This window comes from Bombus flavifrons, chromosome 9 (genome assembly GCF_040668555.2).
Source record: "Bombus flavifrons isolate JBK064 chromosome 9, iyBomFlav1_principal, whole genome shotgun sequence".
NCBI classification, from domain to species: Eukaryota; Metazoa; Arthropoda; class Insecta; order Hymenoptera; family Apidae; genus Bombus; species Bombus flavifrons.
This window is the reverse complement of record NC_138450.1, coordinates 215,566-235,761: the sequence shown is the minus strand read 5'-3', so window position 1 is coordinate 235,761 and position 20,196 is coordinate 215,566. Positions and strand designations below refer to the sequence as shown.

At 35.8% G+C, this 20,196-nt stretch overlaps 1 protein-coding gene across 7 annotated transcripts; it reads right to left on the bottom strand.

Moving 5' to 3' along the window:
• Positions 1-186: 186 nt before the first annotated feature.
• Positions 187-19,042, bottom strand: Ntan1 (N-terminal amidohydrolase 1). Of its 7 annotated transcripts, none has more exons than XM_069120490.1 (8): positions 18,985-19,042; positions 12,238-12,366; positions 4,460-4,647; positions 3,508-3,573; positions 3,194-3,376; positions 2,867-3,075; positions 2,568-2,729; positions 187-2,453 (listed from the first exon to the last, which is right to left on the bottom strand). In XM_069120490.1, exons 3-8 carry the CDS (start codon positions 4,644-4,646, stop codon positions 2,328-2,330), a joined length of 933 nt encoding a protein of 310 aa, XP_068976591.1. In that variant the 5' UTR covers position 4,647; positions 12,238-12,366; positions 18,985-19,042; the 3' UTR covers positions 187-2,327. The 7 variants fall into 7 exon arrangements, with proteins under 7 accessions (XP_068976591.1, XP_068976585.1, XP_068976586.1 ...); XM_069120484.1 differs by having other exon boundaries at positions 18,364-19,033; XM_069120485.1 differs by having other exon boundaries at positions 18,871-19,030.
• Between the last annotated feature and the right edge of the window lie 1,154 nt (positions 19,043-20,196).

Genomic DNA, 20,196 nt, shown 5'->3' with positions numbered 1-20,196 from the left:
AAATATATTACCACAAAATATTACTAGAAAATCATTTTTGCAATTTGTAACAAGAGAAAATAAAAAGACAGAAACTGAATGAAAATTTTAACATAAAGAGACGAAAGATGAGGGAATAAAATCAAAGTAAATAGAAGGTTGTAACTACATCATAAAGAAAGTTGTACAGTGTAAACATGAAAGCGATTAATTGTCAGCAAAATATTATTAATTGGAACGACGAACAATTATTACACAGTTTTCCCTAGCAAACCTTTTTCTCTAAGCGTTTCTCGCTTTACATCGTAATATATATCAACATTAACGACGTCAACGGCATCATCAATGTCAGTGCTATGTATGTAGTTGTTACTATCTCAAGTATCGCAAAGCTAAAGAGACTTTACGCCGCTGTTTATGCGATGCAGTAAAAAATATATATATCTTTTTGATTTTTCTACAATTTCTTTACAGTTACTGTTTTACTTCTCTCAGTTACTGTTCCACCATCATTAAAATAATGAAGATTGGCGAAGATAGTTTGCTATTGTTATATAAAATTGAATTATTATTTTCTTATTCAGTCATAGCACACCATAGCGAAGAATAAGCGTAATTGTTTTCATTTATTTCTTTCCCAACATAACCGACAATCTGTACATTACATCGCCTCAAGTCCTAAGCGCTTACATAAGGAAACTATTCGAACTGAATGTTTAAATGAATTTTACCTAATATTATTACCGCGGAATACCTCTTCTGAGCTTGGTTTGAAAAAGTGAATAGTGAATAGAGAATAGTAATATGAAAGAGTCGTGTGTAAATATATACGCGCGCGTGCATTCGAATAATGGTGAGATTTTTTTTTCTTCCTCCTCTTCCTCCCTTTATCTTTTTACCCGTTAATAAGGTATCTCTTTTGCGCGCAACATCAATATATGCGACTTTTCCGGCTTTTGGACAAGTATGTTTCGCTTTTATGAAATATACCGAATGTTCATTTCAGTAACTTGTCTATTTTGTATCGGAAGGAAGAAAGAGAGCCCGTGTACATATGTGGATGTGCACATAAATCGAGGCAAAAGCCACGTGCAAATTACGTGCAAATATAAACAAATTTTTTAATCACTTCAATCTTGCAATGCCTTTTTATATTTTCTTGAAATGCATATTGTAAGTAAAATATCCGGTCGTGATTGTGTACTAATATTAAGATGAAGAATCACTAAAGAAAATATATATGTATATCTGAAAGGTAGCGCTTCGAATTGAAATTGTTGTACATATATAACCACAGTTTGCGAGTGTAGTTAATATAAAAACTTCTTGGAAAAGAAAATAAAAGTTAAAAGAGCAAAAGTCAACAACAACCACATTTCTCTCACTCGCTCACTCACTCATTCAACAGTCAATCGCTCAATAACTCATTCACATTCTCTGTCTTTCTGTTTGTTTGTCTGTCTCCTCTCTCTCTCAATCCCTCTCTCTCTCAAAAAGTACAAACTCTTAAGTTACAGCGCTTAATAATAATCGTTCGAAAGTATTATTCTAAGGAAAATTGTCTCATTACCCCTTTCTTTTTTTCTCATTATTGCGCTTTCAAATCAGTGGCGAACATCGCTAAATCTGTCGTGGTATGTCTTATCGTTAACCCCTTAACCTACAACGTCCAGCTAGATTCGATTTCGGGCTAAACATAAGAAACACGAGTTAGACTCGTGATACGTCCTTCGGGCTACATGCGACAAACATTTTTTTTTTCTTGACCGCATTTGGACGCGCAGATATATTTTCTTGAAAAATATTAGAAAGATACCCTTAAAAATCTTGTTCGATGATCAATTGGTAGTAATTATTTATGAAACACCTTGCAGCATAAAACTAGTAGTATTTTGCACAACTTCGAACGCTCAACCAGACCGTCAAATAGCTCGACGTTTGACCGACCCTGCCGATGGTTACGACACGCGCTGTTGGAACTTAAATCGTAGGGTAAGGGGCTAAATATAGCAAATAATAAAATAGAACTATAAACCATGCACAACTATAAATCACGTTATATCACATTTAGCGATATCGGACCCCTATTTTGAAAAAAAATAAGCACGAAAGACACACGTTTTATCAGCAATACCAAATAAGGTAAAACATAAGATATAAATCAATCATTGTACCATCCATGTTATTATGCAGATTTTTCATAATAAAAATTCTTCATTTCGTTACTCTTGAATTATTTGAATTATTTGAACCCTATAGGAATCTTGTATTATCATGAAAATTTCACTAATCGTCATTTTAATAATATCTTTCATATAAGCCTTCACGCATAACTCGAATACTCGGTATCAATATCGTATAGGTTGCCAAACACCGGTGGTTTCATCCCGGCGATAATAATGGGGTCGATTATCACGGAAGACGGTGACAGCCGGAAACTGATTGTCCTGTATGTACTTGAGTGTTGCGCGTACCTAAGGCAGAACATTTCGAAGAACATGAATGAAAAAGAATCAGGTATAATGACAGGTTAGAAACATTTATCCAATGTTGATCTTGTGATCGTTCGATCGATTGCATCGCATTACCTGTGATACAAAATGTGGCAGTTCAACTTCCGGCGCAGTCGAAAGATGTTGTAGAATAAACTGGTCGGATTGGGCTAACCAGAGATCGACCCCTCTCAAAGGATCATAGTTGAACGGTCCGATTCTAAGTAAACCAAGCGTACAGTCGTAAACATCCAGAACCTACACAACGATAGACAATCCTTTATGATTATTAACAATGCGTTGCAAGTAATTCAGGTTAAAGGTGTGCGTAATAAAATCGTATTTAGAATTGAGATTTACATATTGCGATACCTTCGAAATACTTGCGTACCCACCTGTTGACCTCCGGTTAAATGCCTAGCGCATCTCAGCGCTTGGTCGGGTCCCTTGTCGGGGAAAGTTGCAGGGAAAATCTCGCCCGTTTTTACATTCAATCCGATACCATATATTACCGGCCACTGAGTGCTACCTCTTATCGTAGTATTCAATTCGCCTACACAGCATATAGTTAGATCGATCTCCACTGGCTGCTTGTGAAATGCCGCTAAAAGAAATGCAACGTTTTTTATACTTTATCCAAACAGAAATGATAAAAAAAGAATGACCGGGGAGAGGGGAAGAGGAGTGGTGTTGGTGGTGGTAGCGGTAGAGAAAAAACTTACAAAGAATATTGCAAAACAATTCTTCGGAATAATTTCTTGGATCGGAATAACCACCAACGAGTTGTAGTTCCAGACGACCCTCTGGAAATCCAAGGGCGAGTTCTGTTACCCTCTGGATCATTGCTGCTGCTGCATCTTCTGTGCCAGCACCATCCAGGTGCGCTAACGCGGCAGCACCGGAACCTAAATCGCATATTGATTCACAAACGTATTCAATGAATGTGCGTGCGTTTGCACGCCCGCGTGTATCGAACTGTTGTCATCGTTTATTGGTGCAATTAAGCGATAATCGAAATCCTTATGGTAGGGCTTACCGGAATGCCTCACAACGACAATTATACAGGTAGTCATATCATCCGAGCCAATGATGCTCACATTTTCTGAAACATAAGAATAAAGAGATAAAAGGCTAAACTTAATTATTTCCAGGACTTATAGATTACTGTTTTCTTTCTGCAATTCGTTTGTCTCTGAATGAGATTGGAGTTAAAGAAAGAAGCAATAATTGCGAACGAGACACGGAGAAAGTTAAAACTGACGACTTTTTCTAGTAATGGCTTGTTTCATTCACATGAGAGCTAAAGTATCGCTAAATCTACTCAGTTCTTTCTTGGTCTGATTGGCTATCAGTCTCTCTCTTGATGGTATATTAGTTCGCACAGCATATACATGTATTTGTGTTATTTTTCAATACTGAAATGCGCAATGTGTTCTTTCGGAAGATTCTCGAATAAGACAAACTGGAGACGGCATCTAGTCCTGTACAAATCTCTGCAACTAATATTATGTAGTCACAGGCATTACTGCAGGGTAATTCCCTCGTTAGTTAGATCAAATACAAAATAGTAGGCAAGGATTACGCTGTTTAATTATACACGTAATTTGTCATCAGAGGCGACAATATTGGCTTTCTGTTAAACTAGGGTCGGTTATATGAGTACATACATATGCATGCATGATCCACGGTGTGACTGACGACACTGCCTTTGAGTCAACTAGCAAATATGGAATTAAAAATGAAATATAAACATTTCTATTATAAATGTATGTTAACAGTTTCTGATTTCTAGAATTAGTAACTTATGGCGGCAATGATACGGTGTACGTATAAATGCAGTACTTTTATATTTTATTTAAATATTCCCTTTTTTCCTCTCTTATTTTTTTATTACGCACGCACGTACGTGCATAAAGGTATATGTACCCACAGAAAAATCGGCGTCAATTACATGAGTTGTACAAATGAATGAAATGGCTCATATTTACTGTCGTGTGGCAAAGTAGCGGCCATTTCCCTTTGACGTACGTAAAGAAGTCCCATCGGTCCCACTAATTTTGCTGGCATCGAACGAAGTTGAGCTGCAGTTTCACGATATACCGGATGAGCTACGTACAGCGATCTGCTATCCGTTGGAATGTCCTCTTGTAGGACTCCGTTTACCACTAGCACCATTCTGTATGACAAATTATGCAAGCTTCGTTAAAAATCAGAATGAACTATCATTAGTAGTAAGCAGTAAATACATCATACGCAATTCCCTAGTAAGTCGGAATAAAAATAATATTACGACAAGACATTCTATAACATAACTCATAATCATAACGTATTAAAGAGCGACACTGATTCATAGGTATATATTCAATTCTGAGTAAACAAGCGAAACACGTACAAGTAAATCGCATAAATACTACTTCCTTTATCGATATTCGAAAGAAATGGGATATAGATCTTTAGATCATTGAATAATCGACTAAAAATAAATATCGCGATAGGAATGAACAGAACGTATATGGAGCGGTGTCGAGAAAATTTGGCGATACATACATACATGTTAGATGCATATTTTTAATAGGATATTTTTCTACGTATCTAGGTTTACGATCTAAAAAGTATTACGACAAAGCTGTTTATGAGATCGATGGATCGAAGATCATCGGCAAGCATTGTTGGCACTCAGGCTCTGCCGTTTGCGTTAACCGTATTAACGATAAAACCTCGGGATAATCATGCCAACCAGCCAGCCAGCCAGCCAGCCAGTCAGCCAGACAGCCAGCCAGTCAGTCAGTCAGTCAGTCAGCCAGCCAGCCAGCCAGCCAGCCAGCCAGCCAGCCAGCCAGCCAGCCAGCCAGCCAGCCAGCCAGCCAGCCAGCCAGCCAGCCAGCCAGCCAGTCAGCCAGCCAGTCAGCCAGCCAGTCAGCCAGCCAGCCAGTCAACCAGCCAGCCAGTCAGCCAGCCAGTCAGTCAGCCAGCCAGCGAGCCAGCCAACCAGTCAGGCAGTCGGTCAGCCAGTCAACCAGCCAGTCAACTAACCAGTCAGCCTCTCTTCCTAATTTACTCGAAAGGTTAAGGTCATTTGCCCCGAATGACATTCTGTGTTTAACCTTTCGTTTGTTTAACGAGATTACTAACAAACCAAGAAGCGAAACTAGAGCGAGCTTTCTTGAGATGTACCACCTCGCTGCTCATTCCTAAAATGATTTCCTATCAGTACGTTTTTTCGATTCTGATCTTTTATCTAAATGTAATTAATTTGGCAATCGGTCTTTTTCCTTGAAATTATTATCGACACGATTAATAAATGGGAGGAGGAAACGCAAAAGTGAGAAACGGGAAACGCAAAAATAAGAAACGGGAAGTGAACAAAAGTTTTATGATCAATGAATGGCCTGTGTGCCTATATGTACATATTCTGAAACATATACATATAATACCTACGTATGATATAAATATATTTTGCATAAAACCAAAACGTTTTGATTTGAGTCGGCTTTTACCGTTTATGTATATTTTTATCATATTTCGATCGCAATTTCATCAAGCTTTCGAATAAAACACACTGCAACATTTTAAGTATAACGAAGACATGAGAGAAAGAGACAGACAGATAGATAGATTAGAGAAAGAGAAAGAGAAAGAGAGAGAGAGAGTGAGACAGAATGAGAGGGAGTGAGAGAGGAGACAGGGAATGTAGCTCAATGTGAGAAACGTTTTCTTTTGACTTCTTTTCATCTTTTTAAAAAGCTCACCTTCTAAAAAGAACTACGAGGTGGTTACAATTTTCCAAATAGACGAAACTTTTCTTGATAGAAATGATATTGTTGAAGAGCCAATTTGAAAGATTGAAAATTTGAAAATCCTTAGCGTTTCTTCGCTAACTAGTCAATTTTTGATTTGCCGAAATCGTAGCTCTGTAATATACTCGGCTAGTTTCGATCGATAATGGATTTATTAAAATTGTCTACACATTTCCATCGATGACGTTCAGAGCAACACGGCAGACAGAGCAACATCGGGAAATTTTCGAGCAGAAGTTTGATTCATATTTCATAGGTGAAACGAATAATTTGTAAAATAACACAGATATACACAAAGTCAGAGCGCGATTAATCGCAGTATTTAATGCACACAATGTCTACGTGATAGAAGAATGAATCGCGATTCGATCGCGAAGAAATATTTGAAAGAACATAAATCCCAAATCAAGCACACGACTACGACTAAGCATTCACAACAACGCTTCATTCAATCGTCGTCTCGGTTAGGCTGAACTCATTAACAAATCGTGCTAATTATGGCTTCTATTATCGGTTAAAATGCCGATTGGTTGATCGGCGCGATCCATACACGGGTAGTGGGATGGGTTAAAATCCAGTCGGGACCAATCGAAGCGGGTGGTACCGATCAGATATCAAGTCGCCGCCGCTGCCACCGCTGCCACCACCGCCGCGCAGCCGACATCACCATCACCACCACGAATAACAAAATAACATGTTTGTTTCGCTTTTATACCTCCTCTCTTATTCTCCGTACCTCGAAAAGTGCTTTAAAATCAAAATCTTCTTTGCACAATGCTTTTTTCTTTCACTTATCTTGTAGCTGGTGTACCGCTTACAGACGACCGAAGCTATTACTAGAATAGTGGTAACATACTATTCTGCGTCTAGTTTGATACACTATAGGTGTGCATGTAGTTTTATCAAAATTCATTGAGATACCAAATTTGTTTATACTTTATATATATTGTCATTTGAATCAAAACATAACAAAGTAACAAAACCAAGTTTTAAAACTGAGATTTGATTCCTTACCTTTGAAAAAGTTAATTCGCGAAATGAATTGTCCATACTCTGACACTGATTATTTATGTACCTATCTCAAATTAAAGACATGGTAAGTTATGGAGGAAGATGGTAAAAATCGTGAACGGAAGATAAACATCAGAATAAAGATGCGTTGAGATTATGCTTGATTATATAAACTGTATTTTAATGACCTTTATCTCGATCGGTCGACATAATATATGTATGTATTCTCTCTTTGATATCCCTAACCTTTCTTATCTTCTACAGAAAATCTCTTCTTCCCCAAAACATTCTTCAACTATCGTATAATATAATAAATCTGAGAAAATGAAATTTCTTAAAATTTCTTAAATGCGATCTTCAGTCACTTATCAGAGTCATTTGTTTAACATTGTGCTTATTCTATGCGAGTATTTGTAATTTGTATTATAATTTTTTTTTCATTTTGCAAACGTATCGTTTGTGTTGTGCGTATATATTTATACAGGTGGGTTAGCAATATTCTTGATTTCATAGGGAATATCCTTCTTTTTTGCACAACAATTTTTTGCATACAACACATGGAACACGAGTCAGATACAAACTTCTGTAAGATATAGAAAATGAAAATGACGTTCGCAGTAAATAAAGATTATTGTATCGTTATACATCAAAGAACTGTCGTATTCGTATTCGCCGGACGACGTAGCATATAAATAGTCTTTCTATTCCTACTCTTTGTGATTTCTCTGTAAGTCATTATATCCGGCTTATAAATATAAAAATATCGTTTCGATGCCTACCGAGAGAACACTATTATTTACTCATGGGAGAATGAATAATGAAAAAAATGCAGATTGCAAGTATATAGCCATCCTTGTCATCCTGTGTGATCTTTATCATCAAAGTTAGTCAGATAAATAGATAGCAAGAATTAAATTTAGCTGAACGAAGAATTATCGACGAAATTATCGAGGAGAGACAAAAAGAAAGGAACAAATGTTAAATCGAAAATGGAAAAAGATCAGTCGTAAAAAAGGGTAAGAAAAAGGATCGAAGGAAGAGCGGTGAAAGGGCAAAAGAAAGAGAGATGGAATGGAACGAAACATCTTGGTTGTTCGTGACCATAACCGGCGAAGAGGTTAGTAATAGGTTGGTTGGTTGGTTGGTTGGTTGGTTGGTTGGTTGGTTGGTTGGTTGGTTGGTTGGCTGACTAGCTGACTGTGCAGATCGAGCCACACGGAAATCCACTTGAAAAGTAGCCATTACCTTAATTATTGGTCTTTCGTAGAGAGACTATGTGCACGTTAGCCAGAATACGATGCGAAGTGTGTTGGTCGGTTCTCCTGTCCTGTACAATTGGTTGAGAATTCCTTTCCACGACATTTTGCTCAGAATCTATCGTTAACTTTGCAAGCTACTTGCAAGGATAATAAAAACGCAAAGGAACAAAAACGTTATATCGTCTAACGAAAGTATTTCGAAATCGTAAAGAAGCAATCGTAAAGAACGATTAAAATAAAAGCATATTAGTAAAGGAAAGGTATTCGCTAATAAAGTTAACATTCATAATAAAATTAGAAATAAAGTAAAATTTGCATAGCATTTGAAGGAACGTTCGAATGGCAACATGCGAGAAATTGGCCAAGTATGTACCTAAATCTCTCTCGGTCAGATTTTTTTCACATTTACACGATCCTTGCTGTTTTCGAGGGTATAATTTCGGAACGGCATACCAGAAACTTGGTATCTGCTCCCCCTCGCTCGCTCGCTCTTCCTTCTTTCTACCGATTACTCGCATAATGCACGCCAACTACGTAGTTACACTCGCGCCACGTTACATGTACACCTATATACGGCTGAGTGTAATTACACAGCTAGGATGCGGCCACGCAGTTATTTATTTAAGCGTGCAAAGGGCCGTAGCCATTAACGGGTGCCTTTCCTCGAATCGCCTTCTCTGTGGGGCTGGTATTCTAATGACTGGTGATTTCACTGAGAATCTCTACCAAGTAAATCTAAATGACTACGCGCGACTTTGCCCGAGCAAAACGAGCATTTTCAATCGAACAGTTTTCCTCTTTCTATCGTCCACTTCCATGTGGTATACCATATACACCCGTCATTCACTTTGCTCCGCTTTATCTTCTCCTTAACCGATCATGATTTTTCGGTTCTGTTTATTCTGTTAAATCAATTCAATTCGCTTGATTAAATTAACCAATAAATGGCATAACAGCTTACCGTTATCATTATCGTTATCAGATATAGATGTAGATTTTGTTGGGTAATTGAATCTTCAAGTCTAAAATACAACGATATCAATGTCATAGCTGATTAACTTCATCCTACTACAGTCCGCGGTATTCGCAAGGATATGCGGGTGCAATGCAATGAATATTTGTGTTAGCGTTATTATGCTATAGGAAAATGGAAAAATGATCGAAATGCGTGTTACGAAAGCCCTCCCTATACACACAATTCCACACTGTTTGTATACGGTATACTGTAATTGTAATATACAACGTCTGGTAAGCGGGGACAGCGCGAAAGACGAATGGAAAATTTCACACTGTGCCGCCGTCGCGTCGGTTCGATTGCAGACGTCACGAGTGAAATGATAAATTATTATTACCAACAGAGAATTGTTTACGCGAAATAAGGAGGAAGCAAAACGAGAAATCAAGTAACGAAATCGAATCATTCTGCGATAACAACACGAAAAAAGGAGGTCGACATCATTTAGTAACGCGTTTTATCTTGGGTGGAATTGACTTGCGAGTGCGACCAACTTGTGTCGTAACTTGTAACGACAATTCGATAATTTCACTGTAAAAATTTTCTTTTATTTCTTTTCTTTCTGGTTGTTCGTGCACAGCGAATCCAATTGCAACGATAATTTGATCGTTCTTTCCTCCAAGAAAATTGTTACGATTTATATACGTTACAAAGAACCAAATTAGTTGTGTAAAATTTCAACTGGCTTTCATTTGTAGCCAAGCGTTTTATCTAGTCATGCACCTCATCGTCGATATCAATGGATAGCTGAATTTATTTTGAATTTGGCGGGATCTACAAATCGAAAAATTCCGATTCTAACAGATAGCGTGAATAACGAAGAGCGAATGTTACCGTTACCACCTATCGGTATTTATCAATAGTTATAGCAAATATCGTTTATTAAAGGTATGAAACATCGCGATTAAATATCTATGCAACAATCGTGCTCATTTATTTGCTTTAGTTCGGTTGGAGATGATTTTCTTCGTTCTTTTTTCGATTATTCGATTCAATAGATTAACGTTATACGAGGAAAGAATATTTACTACTACTAAAGAACATTTAATCACTACTACTACTACTACTACTATTACTATTACTACTACTACTACTACTACTACTACTACTACTACTACTACTACTACTACTACTACTACTACTATTACTACTACTACTACTACTGCTACTACTACCACTACTACTACTACAGATTAAACTAATCGTTGCATCGCAAATGGTTTCTTTGCATGTTCAATGTAACAATAAGAATCTGCAGCACGTTCAATGTACAATAAGTTTTCGTTAATAACGGTACGTTTGTCGATGAATTAAAATCCTCGTTGAATCACTAGTACATGTATAATCCAAGATAGAAAATTTATCGAAAAGGTTATCAACGGAAACCGAGCAAAAGACATTCTAACTCATCGATTTGCTTTTTTTTATATACATATGTACGTACGATGGACATGAATAATTACCATATACAATTCAAAGGGATTCTACGCGGTTGGTTTTTTTTTCTCTTTCTAGATTACAACTAAAACATGGAGAAATAAATGACTAAACCGTTTTACGATAAGATTAGTAGAGAACACGATCATCCTACATACTACGCCGAGGGAGAACCGACAATGAATTGAAAATAGAAAAATTCACTACGTTTGAGTGACGAAGCAATTTGACGATACAATCTGTTTTTTCCCCAATACGCAAATATCCCGATTAATTTTATGATCGTACATAATAATCGTGAATATTCCAATACGGTACGATTAAAGAATAACCGATATATGTATTATTCTAATTATCTGAATGAACAAACATTGAAAACATTGAAACAGAAAGTATGTACGTATTTAGTTAGATAAGTAAGAAACAAGCGAAATCATGAATACAGTAAAGGGACGTATGTAAGTATTTATAAGTGGTCACCGTGATCAGTCAAACTTTTACATCTTCGTCTTATCCCCAGTTTTCTTTCTGAAACCGAAAAGAGCCAGTCTGAACTAAATCGAATCGAATCGAATCGAATCGAATCAAAAATTTGTACACTAAAAAAAGACACGGACAGCAACCTGTTCGGTTTTAGCAGTTAAAATTATTGAATTTATAGTTTTTCCGTAGTTGGAACGGGAGACGATAACGTACATAATAAGCATGCTCAGATAACGAGTAGCCGTTTGAGCTAACGTAGTCCGATAAACGGTGCCCAAATACCATATGTATATACGTACATAAAAACGACCATCATCTAAAGCGGACCAACCACAAACAACTATTTACCAGATTGATTATCGAACATTCAAGTCTATCGATATCCTGATACTTCATTTCGAAGTATTCGTTATACGTACAATGTTTGTTATCTAACGATTTCTAAAATGATCTTGTTTCAATGCAATGTTCTTCTCTTATCGAAACACCAATAATAAAAAAAATAAATATGTATCAAGACTTTATACATATACTTGACATAAAAGTAAATAGCGATTACAATATGATTGCATTTGAAACGTAGATTTTAAAAAGAACCAAACAGCTGAAAATGTAATATAATGTAAAATCGGAAGTTGGCCCAAACCCGAAAGAGGTAGACTAAGTGAAATAAATAATATGGTTAAATTTTTAGTCGCTTCGATTCGTCATCGATATGGCAGTGCAATCGCAATATTGGATCGCAAGCGTTTTTTCATACTCACTTTACGGTTCTTCGGATTTTTCTTCAAACTGATCGACACGTTCCTGCCGCCATTTTTGAAAAATATACTGCGTTTGGTATTGCTTTCGTTCCTTTTTTGCTTTTCCTCCTTCAACTTTTCGCGATCTTTCTGCAATATTAAAAAAGGAAAAGTTTGAAAACGAAGCTTGAAAACCTGCTCCAAACTTATGATTTGAACATTCGTTCAATTCAAACGTTTTTGTCGTGCCTTTCCTCTTTAAATTTGATTCGTTGATATTCCTTCAAACACTCCTAAATCATATTGGTTAAATACGCGCATGTATTTGTTGCGTGATATGTATCTCCTATTCGAGTGAAATAAAACGAGACATTTTTTACGTTTAAGTCTAAACATTTTTCCCTCTCACTCCATTTGTTACATCCACAGGAAGGTTCTAACAATTGGAATGACTCATCACGAGTAACGGTAAATTATACCTACGTTCATTCGCTCTAACTTAGATATTACAAGCATCATAAAAATGCATTTACGTTGATGCGAGGTTTACTTAGATCATATGAATCGATTAAACAATAGGAAATAAAGCTATCGGTAGAAAAATCTTTCTAAAATTAAAAAAAAATTTAGAACATAGCTCGTTTGTTGGTTGTGTCGTGAATTGCACTCCACCCTGTTTACGTCACGTTACAGGAAACCAAATCCAGCGATTTTTATTTTCTTTTCAATACTTTCTGGTTCCCCCACTGTCTAGCGTTCATAGAAAGAAGAAAACACACACAAAAAAAGAGAGAAAAGAAGAAAGGAAGAAAGGAAGAAAGGAAGGAAGGAACAACCAACTACATATGCCATATGCTCTCAAATAACGTAACTATAGTACCTATACATACGTACAATCGTAGTAAGTGAATTTGCATACAGTAGCCCAGCAAGCCTGCAATCGTCTGATTCTCTACATATTTATACGCTACGACTTCCTCCGATTGTTTATAAACGTATTCGTTTATACTGTATGTACAAAGTGACGAACTTATATCCTTTTTCTTTTTCCTTTTTTCATATACTCTTGCACGTACAATATGCAGTCGACTTTAATCGGAACACGATTAAAACGCGTTCTATATTTCTGTATTTGATACGAAGTTATCAATTTGTCGACAATTAAATATCGAAAGACTAGTACCTACGTTTACCTGCAAACGGTAATGACAATTGTCAAAATGTGTGATTACGCGCGTCTAATCCGTGCACGCACGCAATTGTATAGGTGAAAAGAATACGGATAGGATTCACGGCGTGAACGGCGCGTGCGTGGACACGGACGTAAGTACATGTGCACGTATACCACAAGCTAGTCCGCATTCCACGAGTGGAACAACCGGTACACGGTCCAGTGACTCTCAAGTTGCATCTCTCCAAGTTGTGTTCGAATGGGATGGAATCGTTATGCAACAGACAACAGAAGACGAGAGTCAGTGGCCCGTTGGATTCACGGAAGGTGAACTGTTCTTCCGGGTCCTCTTCTCTTCTTTTCCTATCTCACTACCTTTCTTCTCTCTTTTTCCTCTTTACTCATTTCATTCGTTTAGTTTCGTCACTTACACAGCGAACACGCGCTTATAGTTTGCGGATGGATTGAAATCGAAAGTCGTACTGTCCGTAACACAAAAGAAAAATGACGCACACCTGTTTCTTACAGATAGTCGTCACTTTTTTCCCTCTTTCTCTTTGGTTTCTTGATTCTACTTTTCACGTGTATCTGTGTTCTAATTTTACAAGATAGCATGCTCTTCGATATCCGCGTTCATACAAAATACGGTTAGAGTTAAAATGCAATTGTCTTAACGATCCGAACAGGACGCACTTATCTAACGACTCGCTTAACCGTGGTATTTTCTTTATTTATTTAAAAAATGTTCTTCTGTAAAACAATGATAATCAATTTGATAGAATAATAAATTGCTACAACTCGATCTTTCCCTCGAATACGTCTGAGTCTAAGGATATCAGTGTCAAAATATCGGCGTCAAAAAGTATTAGTAGAACAATCGTGGTGTAAATCGATACCCTCAACGCTAAGTTTTGACAACAATTAATATTTTGCAGGGCAGTAATAATACGTTCGTAAATCTCTGTGAGCGATAATTATCTAGGGAGCTAGAGTGAATCTAAATTTCTAATCTGCCCCTCCCTCCTGCCCTTTCTCTCTCTCTCTCCCCCTCCTTCATGCTTCCAGCTAACAATAAGCTTAAATCTGAGTTTCTGATTTATGTAGACCCCGTAGGGAGTGCAGTTACCAGGCCACTCTACACTCTACACACTACACAGTACACACTACACACACCTTCTTTACCCTCAACGCGCATACGTAGATATGCTTCTATGTATATATTCACATACCTAGCGTATATACTATATACGTAAGTACATCCATATGCTTACATCTATTCCCGGTGCGATGTTGCAACGATACGCATGTACGCAAGACACATTATCCTATTAGTAGTACTTACCTATACGTGTCGATGAAACGCATCACAACATATTCCTATGAATATAAACACCGAGTGTGTGTATCTGTTGAACCGTAGTGCGAATGAATTTGTCCAGACGCATACGTAACGATGCGTCAACGAAACATATATATGCACTTAAAATCAACTTTTATACAACTGTCGTCAAATTTTAATTGGACTTTATTGAAGTAAAAAGTAATCTATGATAATAGTATTCTTATGTAAAAGTTTTTTTAAAGGCAATGATCTCTTATTTCCAAAAATTTCTACGTACACGTAAAGCAACTTAAAAGAAAAGGCGTCGGCGAACAAATATATAAAATATAAAAGAATAAAAAAATTAAAAATTCGTTCAAAATATCATGTCCGATCCGATCGATACAATATTTCGTTTCGTGTTTAAATTTTGCGTCTAAATTGATAGGATATTAAAACGTCGATGATACTGCAATGAAATATAATAAATTTAACAATAATATCAAATTTCATTCAAAATCACCAATAATCGACAAATACGAAGATATAAGAACAACTAGAACAAAAAAACAACACTCGTATAAAGATGTATGCGAATTAACGTTACAAAAAGGAAACCGAGTCGTATCGAATCATATCGAGTCATCGAGTCGTGCATAACATTGAAACGTTACGGAAAATGATGGTATATCGTTGGATGGCAAGTGGTAAGTAAGTAGCTGTCACAGATGAACTAGCGGAAGAGTAAAAGGTTAACACCCTCTACTAGCCTTAAGAGCATCTTAACTCAGTTTAGTCCGTGACTTAAGAGAGTTTCGAGAGCCGAGAGACTCGTGTATCCGCCACTACTATTATCACCAGCTCTACTCTTAAATACACAGACAGTATACATCCATATTCTCATCTCCCTGCCGCCGCGCTGCCTTTATCATCATTTGAAAAGACTCAAAATCTTATGTTTCTAATCAAGATACCTCCATTTAATCATGTTACTGTTTCCAATTTCTTCTAACCAATTGATGATTATTCTCAATCGAATTTTGCAAAAAATGCAAAAGAGTGAAATATCTACCGTATATACTTTAGTCTGGCATATTTGTTTTCTTCTCCTTCATTGGAACGTCTAAAAAATTTAATAATTATCAAAGTACCAAAAAAAGATTAAGGTTAAGATTAAATCAATGGGAAACTGTGGCAGTTTATAGCTCGAATTTGTGCGAATACCGGGGATTAGTCACAATTTCATGCACAAATCACTTATATTTTCCTATTAAGCCATATAACCACGTTGCACGAGTTCCTATTACAGTTGCAGAGGAATATATAATATAGTCTAAGTATATACATTGCTATATTATATATGTCTATACATAAAGTACAGTGGTGTACATATTAAACATGTAAACGAAGGAATACTTAAACTCTTTTCAATCACATATGAGTATGTGCGACGAGTCTAATAATAATTACGCGTGTCTAATGTTCAAGAATAAAAGTAAAAACTGCGAGATTTCGGATCGCTACATAGAATACTCAAAATAGAATTAGTAAGAGCAATCATAAACGATGGATGAATTTTTGTAACTTATGAATATAAAAATTCTCTTTCCTCTTTAAAAAAAAAAAGGAAATAAGTAAAGTATATGAAATTAATCGTATTTCATTAAAAGAAGATAAAAGCAACAGTTTCAAGGACGCAAAATAAAAATATACAGATTTTTGATAAAAGGTAGAAAAAGATGGACAATATACGATTGAAGAATGGCAAAATATTAGAAAAGAGAAATGAACTTGGACATACAGAATATATGGTAGGGCGAGTAAAGAAAATAGAAGAAATAAATACAAAATAAATGAAAAAAAATTAAATGTACAAACGGTAGAGTAAGTAAAAAATTAGACGCGTGAATATATCGAAAAAATGGGTCGACGATTCTGGTTAGTGGTTAATAGTTATGGACCATGCATAACTATTCCAATCTAAATGTAGCTATGTAATACTATGTAATCTAACTTAATATTATCATATAATAATATAATAAACTACTTAATCTAAACGTAAACTAATCTAAATGTAACACCTATAGCAAGTATTGTATACACACGTGGTGTTCAAGAAAATGCTTGATACCAAGAACACACGTAGACAAGATACAACACCGAAGCCTCATGGCTTCAGGGTCCCAGCCACGGCCAGATTAATGAAGTTCATTCGCACAGTGACTCTCAATCGTTAATCGGTATTTCGTAAAGCTATTTTAGTTTTCGCTATACCCAACAATTCTTCTTTTTTTCAGGTTTTAATTACAAAAAAATTCCGGTAATATTGCAATTAGTAAAGCAACTGATAGCAATATACCACTTCCTATAACGAATATTTCTTCAAATTTTGCCATTATATCATATAGCTTTATCATTAATACAATCGCATCAAAAAATCAACTTGTCGGCTAGCTTCAAATATATATATATATATTTGAAGCTATGGATTTGAATTATATATATATATATATATATATATATATATATATATATATATAATTATTCGCATTAAATATATATGTCTGTATATGAACGCACGGTCTTTTCGCGCGAACAATTAAGTTTCATCGTCCATCTATTTTATGAGTCAATTTTATTCTGTGCTTAATAATTCAAGAATAACAGGAACGCAAAAGAGTATTTTCCAATTGATGTTTAAGTAGTCTTACTTTTCAATATTCTTCATTTTTAAGTAATTTTCACCTAAGTTTCAGTTCAAACGTTAACGTAATATTTAAATTAAGTAATTACACTTATATAATATTAGACAAGTACAATAAAATATTGTTTCTTTCTTTCATCAACAAATTAGATAATTTATATTATCTAAACATTTTATAGAAAAGTCAAATCCAGATTTACGGTACGATATATTGATATATCTATCGACCGATTAATCTACAAGAAAACAATATTAAAAGAACGAAAGATGAAAAAAGAAAACCAAATTTGATTGATCAACAAAAGAACTCAAATAGCATTACAATACGAGTACACTGTATACGACGCGCCGATTTCCTGTATGCCTGTATGTAATGCGACACTCGGCTTCGATAGTGTACACGTTGTCGCTTGTAAATTGTGCAAGTTGTTCTACGACGCAATTTTCCTACATACATATGTATACAGATATGTACAGCTTTTCACTTGATATCACTTGTATACCTCCACCTTTGCATACTTTACAATGCGTATGAAAATTCGAGAACGTAGCGTTTATATGCTCTGTTTCATTTTATCTCAATTGCCTTAGTAGATGTTAGAAATTAAATAGATTATGCTCATCTTTGTTTTTTATATGCGAATATTATCATATCTGCATTACTTGCACGTGTAAAATTATAAAAACAATTCTAACGGCAACTACACTATTCTATTAGACCATTTGCGGGCTTACAGGTCATGATATGCGAGTCGTAAAAAATTGTTTACAAACACATTGTCTTGGCGGTTGACTCCCAACGTTTACAAATACGTTAGAAACAGTTGTGAGCCATGGCGTACTGAATCAAAAATTATAAGAATTTGTCAGAAATAAAAAATCTGTGAAAACCAACATTTTTTGTGTAATATACTTTTAATAAGTTTCAACATCGTCAATGACAGCACTTACCACTTTACAGCAGCTGATTGAACAAACGGTGTCCGATTTTGTAAATAGGTGATGAAAAGGTAATGTCTAGTAATGTTGAACCTGCATTCGACAGGGCAACTAGGAGATTGCTATCGTAAAATAGTAGTTACGCAACAAGCAACTGGTTGTATGTATACACACGCGTTGTAGTCGATCCGAAACGAAACGTCAGTGGTCACACTGTCATCGTCACCGTCATCGTCACCGTCACCGTCACCATCACCGTCACCGTCACAGCCGCCGTCGCCGTCGCCGTCGTCGTCGTCGCCGTCACCGTCACCGTCACCGTCACCGTTACCGTTATAGTCGATATTGTCGTTCACATTGCTAGCACATAATGTTATCGAGCACACACGACGTAATAACTAACCAACTTGGATTCGTTCAAAGCTTGAGAGCGAAAGAAACGATGGAATGACGAGAGAAAAAACCGTAAAGATATAGATAGAAGAGATACGATCTGATCGTGGTAGTCGTGTCACTTACGATTGCCAGTTACACACAGTCCAAACAGAAAAAATGAGGCGCTTCGAGTGACAGTTAAACAAAAATTCAATAAGATTGAACCGACACGTTTTCTTTTTCATTACAATTACTCACATAACATCTACATGGTCCGCACTAGCACTCGCGTCTGCACTCGACCTCGTCGTCAGAGTCGCCTCCTCTCCTACCATCTAGCTTCGTTTGTTTCCGTCATTCTTCGACTTTCGCGGCAACAATGGCGCCTTTTGCGATTCGAAATCATGTTTCAACTAGTTCCAATTACAAAACCAATTGATTTTCTATAGTCTATGCTTTCTTTTTTCAACAAATGATGATTATTATTTATTGCTTGTTACTTATTGCGTAGTATTCTGAATGAACAGGAAACAAGATAGCTATAAAGCATTATAAAGCACTTCACTTTAATATATGTATTTATTTTCATGTTTATTGCATATGTATCATATATAACTATAAATATATATCAATAAAAAGATCGTTATCAAATCTTTTCATAATATCCATTAAGAGAAGTAATTCTATAATTTACTTTAGAATTTCATAGAATCTTCAAAGTAAACCAAAAGTAAAATATATAACTACGTTCGAATATAATCAATTTATATATATATAACTTTATATATATTTATAATTTTTATCAGTGACACAATGTACCGATGTAATATATTTTTTTAAATACAAATACTGTCATATTATATATTCTCACAATGTGTTCCCTAACTTTTATGTTTCGTGAAAACGTTGTGTAATATGTTATTGTCTAATATGTTACATTACAGATGAGATACCTCGTTTATCCTTACATAACATACATGTGCATATATACATACATATACATATATATATATATGATAATGATATATATATATATATATATATATATCATTGTACATATTAGGGGCGTGGTTGTAAGGTTGTTACTGAGGAATCTACTATATCGACGTATGACACTCTTTAATATCCATTGAATCATAGTTGAATTTGGATGATTCGTACGACGTAGCACAACTATAGAGATACATACATATAAAAACAGAGTGCGTGAGCGAGCTGAAAAAGAGATATAGGAATAGGAAGAGAACGCTCCATAGAAACCCCTTGTGTCCTTCTCTGATAAAGTATGCAGATTCGTACAATAAATATGCAAGTGAAACACCGATCAACGAGTAACGCCAGTGTGCATGGCCGATTAGAGACGAGTAGAAAGGGACCTTTATGCAGCGTTCTCTTCCTATTCTTATATTGTATCTATTTGCACTGTTTTACACAGTATTATATGATTGGCAAACTTTACCTATGTATCTC

Coding starts and splice junctions, on each gene's coding strand:
- Ntan1 (XM_069120490.1), bottom strand. CDS start 4,646: ATGGTGCTAGTGGTAAACGGAGTCCTACAAGAGGACATTCCAACGGAT. Junction 3,574..4,459: donor CGCTACTTTGCCACACGACA/GTAAATATGAGC, acceptor CTTATGTTTCAG/AAAATGTGAGCATCATTGGC. Junction 2,454..2,567: donor TGCCACATTTTGTATCACAG/GTAATGCGATGC, acceptor GTTCTGCCTTAG/GTACGCGCAACACTCAAGTA.